This window comes from Lipophrys pholis (genome assembly GCF_963383615.2).
Source record: "Lipophrys pholis genome assembly, chromosome: 19".
NCBI lineage: Eukaryota > Metazoa > Chordata > Actinopteri > Blenniiformes > Blenniidae > Lipophrys > Lipophrys pholis.
This window is the reverse complement of record NC_137647.1, coordinates 13,814,345-13,827,449: the sequence shown is the minus strand read 5'-3', so window position 1 is coordinate 13,827,449 and position 13,105 is coordinate 13,814,345. Positions and strand designations below refer to the sequence as shown.

The 13,105-nt window shown below is 40.3% G+C and overlaps 1 protein-coding gene across 4 annotated transcripts; it reads left to right on the top strand.

Moving 5' to 3' along the window:
• Positions 1-883: 883 nt before the first annotated feature.
• LOC308124952 (arf-GAP with dual PH domain-containing protein 1-like) lies at positions 884-12,958 on the top strand. Of its 4 annotated transcripts, none has more exons than XM_080488364.1 (11): positions 890-1,159; positions 3,105-3,235; positions 4,074-4,165; positions 6,263-6,345; positions 9,983-10,095; positions 10,384-10,530; positions 10,841-10,924; positions 11,051-11,113; positions 11,242-11,313; positions 11,630-11,858; positions 11,942-12,958. In XM_080488364.1, exons 1-11 carry the CDS (start codon positions 1,066-1,068, stop codon positions 11,968-11,970), a joined length of 1,137 nt encoding a protein of 378 aa, XP_080344490.1. In that variant the 5' UTR covers positions 890-1,065; the 3' UTR covers positions 11,971-12,958. The 4 variants fall into 4 exon arrangements, with proteins under 4 accessions (XP_080344492.1, XP_080344490.1, XP_080344491.1 ...); XM_080488365.1 differs by having other exon boundaries at positions 906-1,159; positions 11,714-11,858; positions 11,942-12,956; XM_080488367.1 differs by having other exon boundaries at positions 1,014-1,159; positions 3,105-3,468; positions 11,942-12,956.
• Positions 12,959-13,105: the final 147 nt, after the last annotated feature.

Here is a 13,105-nt window from a genome sequence, read left to right as displayed (position 1 = left end):
TCAGTAATCTATGTTCTTCAAATGTTGTTCAAAGATGAATAAATCCCATTTTGGCTCCATTTCACAGAAATAGAAATGGTGAATAATGTGTGATTGTGATCGGTTTCTCTGCACTTTGCAAGAGGTTTGATTGTTCAATTGGCACAGAATAGTGCATGTTGACTTTAAGGTTTGAAATGATATAAATCTCCCTCAGCAAAACCTTTTCATTAAATTGCTCATGTTACACAGTCAACAAAATGTTTGATAGTAAGTTGTCCAATTTTGTACAATGAGTGAGCCATTAAAAAAGCATCCTAAACAGCAGTGTTTTTGCAATGTCAACTGTCACTTAGAATAAGTTTTATGACAATGAAAAACACAAAAATATCATCAAAATTAAATCAAGAACTGATGCATCTAGTCCTATCGTTCCTGTTTGTATTACTTTGTCAGTTTCACGGGTTTTCTTTCCTCTCTGTGATACAATGACAGGGTTGCAACTTTACGCAATTAACTTTACGCAGTGAAGCCTTCTGTTGAATGGAGAGCCCTCTACTCGAACTAGTGTCTGCAGGGTCTTTATTCATACCCTACCCGAACCAGGAACTGAATGACGGTGTTGTATTTGGTGCTATACAACTAAAGTTGAATTGAATGGAACTTTACGCAGTGAACTTTACGCATCAACGCCAAGACAGAGCTTCGCCCCGGATGAATTAAATTAGGATAGTTTTTTTGTTTGGGATTTTCCTCCCAGCTATTTTTATCGTGAATTAATAGAACATTAAATAAAAGCACGAAAAGGCTGGATATCAAAGTGATAAAAGAGGTCAAGTGAAGAGAGCAAAAGTGAAAATGTAGCGTCACCAGTAAAATGACCGCTGGGGGTCTCACTGACTCCACACCAAGACAACAGTAGACTTTCTCGGAACATATCAACTCAGGACTGTCCTCGCTGATATTGAGCCGCTTCCTCCTCCTCCCCCTCCTCCTCCTCCTCCTGCTTTGTGTAGACTCATCTCATTGTGTCTGACCGCAGTCTCACTCCAGTGCGTGAAGTTGATCCGAGGAGCCTCCGTCCTCATGATGGCTTCAGATAAGGACTGGAACAGACAGCGCGTCCAACAGCTCGTGGAGCAGCCCGGGAATGAAAAGTGCGCCGACTGCTCAGTTGCAGGTAGGTTGCAGGAAGGACACAGCTTCTACTTCCTTCATTACAAACACTAACGGATATTTTGACACTGCATATTCCCGAGGGCGAGAGTTTTCCTCCGAAACTGTCACAATGAAAACTGCACGGATGATAATCCAAGAGAAGCACGGGTTGAAGTAACGGATTAGAACTACTTAGAATACCTCAATTCAGCAGTATATTTAATTTACATATATTTAGCCACATTTCACAACATATAAATATTTATTTTAATCACGGCACTGTACATTCTAATTGGATATGCACAAGCCAAGATGTTTAGCGTTTTCCAGCTCAGATCATGACTTAATCTCTTTCAAATCAACTCTTAATTTCACATGACTGCAATGTTCTTTTAACGTACATCTTAGATTAAGTTAAGCAATACTGTGTCAAGTTAAGTTGATTGTATGTGTGTATGCATGCATGTATGGATGTTTTCCTGATGTGGTTTCCTTTAGCGTGCACACATGACCACACTGCCTGATAGCCACACCTAGTCGGTTTACACTTGTCAAACAGTTGTAGCCTGTGAAATCTCTTCTCTGTGAAAATTATTACTCTGAAATTTATTGAAAGCTTTAAGCTCCAGTTTAAAAAACAACAACCAAAAAACCCAACCAAACAACAACTATTCCGCCCATGAATGCAGAGGACATCTTGGATCAGTTGCTTTTGCTGCTTTCATACTTTCATGATAAAGGGAGGTTCACTGTGCAGTGACGAGATTATCAGATTATTATAGTGACTCATGTGGAGATGTTTTGTTCATTTTATACTGTTCATGTTCAGGAAATCCTTTGTGATAAGTGTCTTTAGTGTTATCTGCTGATTGGCTGTCAGATTTTATGTGCATCCTCTTTTCTATGGGAAATAACTTCTATGTTAGAGTACTAACTATACTTCAATCAAGCTCTTCTGTGCGTCCTCTTGTATGTGCACAACTTGAAAACCGTGTACAAGGAAGGGGAGTTTGTTATTTATGCCACTGCTACTTTCACATGGCTAAAGTGTGGTAACAGCCTTTGGCTTGGAGCTTTAGAGTGGTTAGAGGGCTGTAGCAAGCTCATCAAACTGACATCACACTGCCCCATTTATTTGTCCTACTTACGGAAAAAAAATCACCATGCAAGCTCTTTCACATTGATAACAGTAATGATTCAGAGAATTACATTTTGAAGTACGGGTAAAGAAAGCTTTGTGATCATGCGACACTAATACTGCAGAGTTTTTCTGATTAAGTAGAATTTATTCAACATGGCTTAAAAAAACACACAAACAGTTTGTTGTTAGATTATCTCCATAAAATCACATTTTCATGCTGCCTTCTTTCCGCACGTGTTTTTGTTTTTTCTTTCAAGAAATGTTTGAATTCGGATGTCCTGACCTTTCGTTGACCCTTGTGGGAAAAATGTCATGAGCAGTTAAACTTAACAGAAAGAGATGTTCTTCATTTCTCTGTCAGTCAGTTGAGTGTGAATGTAACACATCATCATAGACATCTATGTCCACACATGCACCCGCGTCCTGTACATCGGATACATATGGCTGAGTAATGTGAATACTTTTAAAAACTTGCTCAGGAAGTGTGCTCACTGCATTCTAGTGATCTGTTTCCTGTCTGTACTACAGTGGACACGTAAAAGTTAAGCTTTAGCTTATAATTAAGAGTGGCTTTGCGTTGGTATTACGTACCTGGTCAGTCACCTGGATAAAGGCTCCTTTTTTCCTAACCCCAAATATTTGGTTGGCTGGTTACCGGTATGTGCTTACTAAGACTCCTTCTCCACCTTAAAAAAATTGCGTGACAGTTGTTCATATATGTAATAATTTTTTGTGCTTTGTTTCAAGTAATGTCGTGAGTGTAGTCCTTTCTACAAGTTTGACGTTGTTCTGAGTGTCTCTGTATGTTTCTATGCTTGTGCTGCAGGCCCAGAGTGGGCATCCTACACGCTGGGGGTGTTTGTGTGTCAGAGCTGTTCAGGCCTCCATAGAAACATTGCACAGATCAGCAAAGTCAAATCTCTCCTGCTGGATCCTTGGAGCGTGTCCGAGTTAGAGGTGAGAAATTATATCTGTGGTGAACATGATCTGTGGAGTAACTGATTTCTACCAATCCTAACAAGGTAAAAAAGGTCTGAGAAGACGAGCTCTTGGCTTTAAACAGTTTTCAGTAATGGCCCCTCGTCCATCCCACCCTGCTTCACTGTGTGAGAGCTGCTCGCCGCTTTCTGCTCAGCCTCTGCAGCACTTCTGGGAAGAATAAGTCATGTCATCAGTAGCAATTCACCATGGTGAGAAAGGCATGAGCCAGCAACTGGCAGTCACAACCAATGTCTTTGTGTGTGTGGTTGTGTGTGTGTGTGTGTGTGTGTGTGTGTGTGTGTGTGTGTGTGTGTGTGTTTTAAGTAATGGGAGATTCAGAAGCCCCTTTCAAACGGTTGCTTTCACAGTTACATTTCAAGAACAATGCAAACACTGAGTTCAAAGGGATTTTCGTGCATGTCCTCTGTGGTTTCGCTACCTCCGTGAATACGTGTGAAAGAACGTTTGTGCTGCCTTGTGCAATTATTTCCTTCCCTCTTTGTCTGTTGTTTTCTCAACCCAATTTGTGAGTCTATGTATGTGTTTTTTTACCAGCTGTACTATATTTTCTCACACTTGCGTAGCAGTGCCCTCAGTACTAACGTCAGAAGCTTACATGGCGGCAGGAAGGCCTACTTCATGGCAAAGTCTTTGTATATACTGTATGTGCATACGTGTGTTCCTGCATATGTATATTTGTGTGTCGCAGCCTTCTCATCAGGCTGATCCGTATGAATCCACTCACAGCTTTAAGCTATCTAAGACCACACAGACATAATTTACAAACACTGTGTGTTTCTCCCTTCTTTCACAGTTCCTGGAGTCTGTGGGTAACAATGTGGCCAAAGCCAAATATGAGCAGATAGTTCCAGCCTTCTACTACTGTCCAACATACAAAGATTGCATGTAAGTGATGCATCCTGCATTTCCATCCTCCGTGTGCAATCTATTTCATGCATAAACTGTGATATACAGTGTTTAGATTTCTTTAGAACTTCAAATAATGATCCACATATGCAGTCACATACAGTAGGTGAGATTTTCTACTTTTGCCTTCAGTTCTCAATATGTAAACCTCCTAATCCTAATAACTGAAGTGCTCTATCAGAGGAAATCTGGGGAATGTGACAATCATTTGAGTACAATTAACACAACGTCATGTGTATTAAATACGTTTTAAATTATTTGAGCTTTGTAGCATTGCAGAGCACACTTCAATACTCCTCCAGGAGCCACACAACTGGGCTGCTCATAACTGATACACAAAAAAAGCAGGATAAAAAAGGACCGAGATGTGGATGAAGATGTGTCCCTTGCATCCACCCATGAGCTGAAGAGCTGAACATACACGTCCCCGGTCTTCCTATGCTGAAGACATTCATCTCATGAAGGGGGTAGGAATAAATACTGGGCTGATGTCAAATGGAGACCACCTCTCATGGAGAATTAAGCACAAAGTCAAACTGGACTGAAATTTTAGGGCCCTTTTCTTTTGATTGATCTGAGGTCATCACAGTTGAACTTTGGGCTGTCCACACAGAACATCTCAGAGGGACTGTGAAGGTTTTTTAGGATTTGGATAACTGGGAAGTTAGTTGCCGTCAATGTACCTCACTTCTACACATTCTGTGCAAAATGCACGCACTGTAAAACTGCAAAGTCAGCTGATTATACATCAAGCTGCTGTAGTTGGATTTGCACAAGGTTGGAGCAGAAAAGGCTGTGTTGAGTGTGATTTCCTAGTTTCATAACAGACAATCTACATGGCAGCATGAGACTGTCAAAAATGCCGGCATACTGCCAGCCATTAAAACTCAACGAGCCACAAAGAGTACCAACAGTGACCTGCAGAAAAAGATGTAAGGGTGAACTCATGGTGGCAGATGAACAGTTCACACTGCTGCGTGCTGCTGACGGTCATAACAGGACACCGCTATTTCTGTCTCTCAGCTCTGATGTACATTTACCTGTAATAGAAGAATTTGGGCCAAAAGCAAACAGCTAGCCCCTTGATGGAGTCAACTCATAGGAGGCTCGACCAGAGGCGGAGACGTGCATCTGCAGCATCTTCATAATGACATTGGTAGAATAGAAGCATGCATTGATAAGCAGTTGAGTAAGTTTACTTAATGTTGAGCTTTCTGGGTGTATGTGCCTTCTCATATTTCACAGCAATGTGCTTTCTTTAACAAGTGGTTTTTGGTTTTGCCAGGATGAGTTGCGGAAACTGTGCCGTGATAAAAAAGCCAAGTTCTGCAGACTGAACAGGAAGCGACTGTTCAATTTGACTGTTTGTTCTCAACCATATAGTGATATAAATAACAGTATGCGATGCAGAACACAGAGCTGTCAAGTCACAACCATAACTGAGCTGCATTGTATAAGTGAGCAATGACAAGTTCTCTTTATGTTACATTACAGAGTGTGTGCAGGCTTGCTAAAAGTTAAAAGTACGCTTCAGAAAGACGAACATAAGATTGAGAAGAAAGAGTTTCTGTTGAGTTGTTTAAAGATAAAAGTCAGAGAGGCCTGGTTGAGACGGATTGGACATATGCTGAAGACAAAGGTGCTCGATAAAAGCTGCCAGGCATTCGGACCAAAAGAAAACCTTACAGAAGATTCATGGACATAATGAAGGACGACACAGAGATGTCAGAGTGGGACAGGAAGAGTAGGCATCGGTTAAGGTGAGGTGAAGACAGACAGTCCATTGTAGGGACCAGCCGAAAGACAAAGGAGAAGGTCATAAATAGCAACTTAACAAGGTTCACAAAATGCTTTGGAGAAAAAAAGGTTGTAAAACAATAATAAAAGTGAATGTGTAAAATGAAGGAATGAAACCAAATGAAATGAAATCTCTACAAGTGTGCCTTGAGAACTGATTTTATAATTGTAAAAGTAGCATTATTTTTTCAAATGAAGCCCACAGAATTGGCATCAGTATCAGTTCATGATGTTGCCAATAAGATATCGGCTGAAGCTCTAACATACACTCCTGTGTAGGCTCTTGCGGGAACAGTGGATCCGAGCCAAGTATGAGAGGAAGGAGTTTATGTATGTGGAGAGACAGGAGCCCTACTCAGCAGGTAAGACTCAAACATGTTTCTGTGGCATTATGTGCATCACTACATGCTACGTGTTGGAAAAGAAGTGGATGTCTGACAGATTCCCCAACTCCTGTGCTGTCGGTAGGGAAAACAAAGTAATTCATTCGTCATTGCATTTTTGTCTGGAGCAGCTGCTTGTTGATGATTGTTTCTCACATAAAGCATGATGGAGGACTGAACAGAGACGCAGTGTATTGTACTGCTTCACTGGTTCAACGTTTTCCGAAAGTGGGACATTTTAGAAAAGGAAACGCTTGTTTATAATGCCACCTTGCACCTTCATACTGCCTCCTCTAAAACATGTTAGTTTATTATATTGCATTTAGAAACCGTGTTCTCTGTGACTTCGGCCAAGTGGCAGGATTTGGGTTTATTGAGTTTGAGTTTAATTATTTAAAACAGGGACAACACATATTGATGAACATATACATGTAAATATACAAGATTATAGCCAACGGCTAATTTCCATCTTTAGTCCCTTTGGCAGGTTGATGTCAACAACATAAGCTAATATAATCAATGATTACCAAACATAATGTTACTGCACATCCTGGTTATAGTGCACATGTTGCCATAACCCGCGGGAACAGGCCTGAGTGTGAAGGGTGGCCATGGCAGGCATCATGACAGGCTATTGAGACTGGGTGATGGTGGGACTGAGATTTGGTGGACATATAGTACATTACTGTTTGGCAAACCTTGACTGCAAGACTGTCCATGGTTTTCCTACAGTCCTGAAAACATAAGCAAACATTCTTTGAGGGACGTCTTCCTGCCGCTTGTACAAGGGCCCAGCGCAAACAATGCTGCAGCTTGGTTCTGAAGTTTTCCTATTGCACAGAATTTATACACATCTTGGAGAAAGCATACATTGGCTCATGTTCAGAGATGCTGGTAATCCGCTTTATGCGCAGCATCCGATTGCCAGCACTTGGGAGTACTACAATCTCAGAACAAGAGTCAAGCAGGAACAGTAAATAAAATTAGTTTGACACTGGCAGACACATTTTGAGATTTATTTCATGGGTGTGACCCCCACAGCTCTATCACTCATCCCACAAATGCATCTTCCTTACAAAGGAGAGAAGCAGGCTTTCCAAGAATGACATTCCAACAAATAAATTATCCATCAAACATAAATTTTGCTATTTTTCTGCACAGTGTATTATCAAATAAAAATTCAATTTATATGTAATTATTCAGGTTCTGAATACACGGTTTATTTGATTTGGAGGATCTCTCTTGTTTCCACTCTTGCTACTTACCAGAGTTTAAGCTGGAGGGGGAATTGAGAAACTGTCAAACATCTTTATGCTCTGCTGGTTAAAAAAAGAAGACAGTCAACACCCTTTATCTTTCTATCTGGTTCTATTAACTGTTTGTCATTGGCAACGTCTGTGGTAGAAACAGGAAGTTAGGGTATGTGTTAATTTCAGATTATTCTCAGCTTCACGCTGTTACTTAAACTTCTATCACTTCATGTTTATTATAAAATGATGTCATGGTGTCCCAGAGCTCTGTTGACATGTCATGTAGTAGAGTTCATGATGAGGAAACAGACTGGTGTGTCTAATCTACACAGTTCCCTTTTTTTTTTTAAACAAAGACATGTCAGGTTGTTTCTGGTTATCTTAAGCAACCAGTTGCATTATTATTGAAGGCATTAATGGCCACTTTAACAAGTGGTTTTACTGTACACTAATACACAGTCTTCACATTCTTGCTGGTGAATGTTTGAAGTCTCCTTATAGATATCTAGAACGCAGGGTGAATTCTCAGCTTTTTGGGGAAAAATATCCCTCATGTTATTGAGAAAGCGACTAAATATAACCCAAAAGGTGGATTAAAGTGGCGTATTGTCATGCAAACCTGACATGATATGTGCATTTAGAAACTAGAAATAAAATCTCCATTTCAGATGGAGAAGTTGAAGTGCAGGGCTGAAATCTCATGACTGTGTGTTTATCAATGGCCTCTTGTGTTGCACTGTGCAGAGGTTTGGGAGCATGTGGCTGTGTGTCTCCCAGGAAAGGAGAATGCCTCCTTTTGTATCCGTGCATTCAATTAAAATAAATAAATAAATAATAAATCACTCATTTATTTCAGGCCCAAAACACCAGAAATGATCTGTGCAGTATTTAGGAATAAGATACACGCTGGTCCCAAACTTGCTTTCCGATCCCAGATGTTTGCAAATATTTGACATCCAGTCGTCACCGTGAATAACTTTCCTTCTTCTTCTTGTGTCGTATCGCTGTGGCCAGTCTGGCCTCGTCTTCCCACGGTGGAAACATTCAGTCTCATAAATTATTGATGAAACATTGCTCCGCCACAAGTTTTCTGCTCTGTGTGCCTCTCAATTGGGATCGCTTTGTTTACTTCGCCATGTGGAAAGAAACCGAAGAAACAAGGTGCGAGGGAACAAATACAGTTTTATTGATTCAGTTTATTAGTCTGGGACTTTGTGTTGCAAGCATTGATGTACGTCTGTGAGAAAATAAATAGCGTATTGTACAGTATTTAGCTGATAATCTGCAGTTTCTACCTAAAACAAGTCCATGAAGCGAATAAAACCCACATATTTAACAATCCCATAAAATGTAAAGCACATAGAATTTTTTTTTTCTTGTGTATTGCTGCCACAGAGGATGCTGTAAACTACATTTTACCACTGTAACAATAAAGAATATTCTATTTTATTCTTTTCTAAAAACAAACGCATTTAACATTAAAGCTGTGTGTCCGTGAAATGATATTTACTGTCCACGTTTCTTTTTAAATTTACATTAAAATTTTTATATTGTGCCTTGCTTCACAACATACTAGCAACTGGCTGCGATACTTTCCTTTCTAGGGAAATGGCACATGTCCCATTTCTGGCAGAGGAAGTGGTTAGGTGTTTCTGAGGGAGACTGCACAATACAAGAGATATCGGGTTGAAAAAGTGGTATGCTACCACACACGCACTGCTAAAAATACTCAACTAGAAGAGGATTGTTGTTGATTCTGTCTACTACTGCTTTAATTCACAGTCAGCCGGGCTCAACTTCAGCACATTACAACCCTGAGGTGGATAAAGCAGTAAAGAAGAGTGACAAATGGATATTCTGTTCAAACTACAGTGACGATGCATTTTCTCTTGGAAAGCATTTTCAGTTGATTCATGCTAAATATGGGCAAAGTGGCCAGTGTCAGGAAGAGGCCCAGGAAAAGAGCGAAACAGAGCGGAGTGCGTCCGAGTGCATGTCAGAGAGACAGACAAAGAGGGAGAGGCTATACTTTAATGATCAAAGGTGATTCGCTGCCTTTTAATTCATCTGTGTCAGTTGCGTTCTTTCACTTGCGATTGAATTTGAGCTGAATTATGTATGGTGAGAAAACCTCACTATGCTTCCTCTCACTACTGCCGAGGTTCTTGAGCGCTCTCTGGTTTCCACCAATGAAGCGGCACATTGGAGGGTTTTTATGTTAAAAGCAAATGGTCCAATTTTTAAGTAGAATTATAATTGTTTCAGATTAATTAAACAATGACAACATGTTCAAAGTGAATTTGATGACTCTCCGTCTTCTTGCTATTTGATAATGGAAGGGACTCATTTCACTCTCCTCCTTCCAGGCTATAGAGAAGGGTCTCTTTGGAAACGGGGCAGAGACAACGGACAATACCTCAGCCGTAAATTTATTCTGACCGAGCGGGAGGGTGTCCTTAAGTATTTCAACAAGCATGATGTGAGTGGTTTTCATAAGTTATTTATAAGTCTTTTCAGTGAGAAGTGTTTTTGTTAATGTGTCCTAGCCTTTTTGGCACACTTCTTTCAAACCGTGTTAAAATGTCTGCATTTTAAGTGCTGCTTACAGAGCGAGGCCTGCTTTTTCAGCCAACATCAATGCCAATTTGTAAAATTTTCAACAAACAAAAATATTTGTGTTGTGAACTTTTTGGTTTGTATACGTGATTAAACTGTTTCCTAAATTCACTGAACATTTTGCACTTAAATGATCTTTTCTTGACTCCAGGCTAAAGAGCCCAAAGCCATAATGAAAATCAGTAGTGTGAATGCCACTTTCCAGCCAACTAAAATTGGCACTGCCCACGGCCTGCAGATAACCTACTTGAAGGAAAACAGCACGAGGAACATCTTTGTTTATCACGAGGACGGGAAGGTAAGGAGACAGACCGCTCTTCCTGGTACGTCGCATATCAAGATAGGAACATGAGTGTAGCTGTTTCCAGGTGTTTGAAAAGGGACGTGTGAAATAAGTTCAGCTTTTAAGATGATCACCTCATTGGAGCAACATCGGGGTTCAGTGACTTGACTTGAACACTTGAGCACATGGATATTGTAGATGTTAATGAGAAGTAAAAAATGGTTGAACTGTACAGGCCTTATTAAATTTATCAGTTCTAGAACCTATACCGTGTGTGTGAGGGTTCTGTATGAGTGAGCTTTTGTCTGTATGTCCTCTTCCAAAGGAAATTGTGGACTGGTTTAACGCCATCAGAGCAGCCAGGTTTCACTACCTACAGGTTGCTTTTCCTGGCTCTCCCAACTCAGAGGTGAGTAGAGGCCGCCCTTTACATAGTTACACAGTCACACAGGTAGATACACAAAATGACTCTCAAATTCTTGGTTGGGTTACTCAACAGCTTGTTTAGTCTGAATACCTGTCTCCCTTTGTCTAGTTATTACCAAAGCTAACCAGGAATTACATAAAGGAGGGGTACATGGAGAAGACAGGCCCAAAGGTGACTTGTTTTTGCTTTATATGTGCAGATTTTGTCTCATACGACACTATATTACCGGTATACAAACTGGTGGAGCTGATAATGATATCTTCAGGGTAAAGTCAACCTCTTTTGTTTCTGTCCCACAGCACACAGAAGGTTTCAAGAAGAGATGGTTTACGATGGATGAACGGAGGCTCATGTACTTTAAGGACCCATTGGTAGTAAAGCTGAAAAGGGGAATTTTGCAATTACACACTGTGACCACCTGATGCTGCTGTGCCACTTCTCTATAGTTAGATTTACCATGGCATGGATGCAAGAGGAAATATTTCAGATGAATGTCTAGACTGTTGGGGAATTGGCGATATGCAAAGATTCTTGTTACACTCCTGCCCAGTAAAGTGCAGGTTTTTGGTCCTCAGCATGCCAGATCAGCTGTATTACTCTCAGAGCATCACATAGTTTTATAGTTTCAATGCCACAATGTTTCCTTTCAGTTCAGGAGGAATACAGTGTCTCTCTCTCTGCTTGCAGGATGCCTATGCACGAGGTGAGGTGTTCATTGGTTGCAAAGAAAACGACTACACTGTGCTTTCCGGTTTTCCTTCCACCGTTCAGAGCAGCAACTGGCAGTTTGGAATTACCATCGTAACCCCAGACAGGAAGTTCTTGTTTGCATGTGAGACTGAAGAGGACCAGAAAGATTGGATCACTGCATTTCAGACGGTTATCAACATGCCGATGATGCCTCGGGAATACGCAGGTATATTGAATTCAAATCAAGCTTTGATTTTCCCATCACTCCAAGAGTCCAATATATTTACATTTTTTATTATTTCTCTCCAGTGAAAGCATATTTCAAGCACAAACCCTGATTGTTTTAGTGCTTGAAGAATCCTTGCAGGATGTGGAGGAGGAGGAAGAGGAGGAAGAAGAAGAGCTTAACCCCTCACTTTGGAAAGGTATTGGAGAAAAGGACCTAAAGGTTAAGACTGCATTGACCATTAACTACTTTTTCTTGGCCTGCCTCACTCGCATCATGTGCCAGGCTGTTTTCTCGGAGGACCAGGGCTCCTCCTTAGCTCATGACTGTTAATTCACTCATTTGACTTACATACTTGAAAGAGGTCGCTCATGCTTGACCTTGATGTCTTGAAATTATGCAAAGGAATCAAAACCACTGCTGCTCCCATGTGAAGACATTTCAATGTATTCGCTCATCAAAAATACTCTCAGTGCTATTTAATTTACCTGGCATTTCTACATAGTGCACTTCACTGTTATGACAAGTCATGAGTTATCATAAGTTATCCACAAATGTTCACGCTGATGCTTGTGTTATTTTAGAAAATATACTTTGTGTGTGAGTACAATAATATTTTATTCCGCAGGTATTTATTTTTTTAACAGTCTAATTTGCTGTTGGCAGCTTCATGTTGTACACCTGAAAGTACAATAAGCTATTCTTGTACATGTTATAACGTATATGTTTAGTGTAACTTCCAAGCATCCATTAACTCTTTTTCATCTTGTAAAACTGAAGCTCATGTTCTGATTCAGCATTCGCTATCGTGCCATAGATTGTTTATCCAGTAGAGGGAGACATAATAAAGGTTTTAAACTTTTTCTGAATTCGCCATATGATGATGTGATGGAATCTCTAAATCAAAGAGTGAAGAGCTCCAGTAGTATGCACCTCAATAGTCAGAAGTGAACTTGATACTGGATCATATAACTGTCTTTATTCAACCAGCAGCTCTTGACTTACAAGTGGAAAACCACTAATTCAGCTTTTGACTCCATTCTCTCACTTTCCTAAATTTGCCTTCCTGTGTTGGAATAAACGTATAAACTTGAATGTAGTTTGGCCTCGTTTTGTGTTATTTCTTTCATAACAAGCTGAGTGTCCAGAGCACGAAAATGCAATAGTAATAAAAGTGTATTCTAGAGTGGAAAGACTCTGAACAACTTGGGACAATTGGCAAAGTAGAAACTTATATTGCATCACTC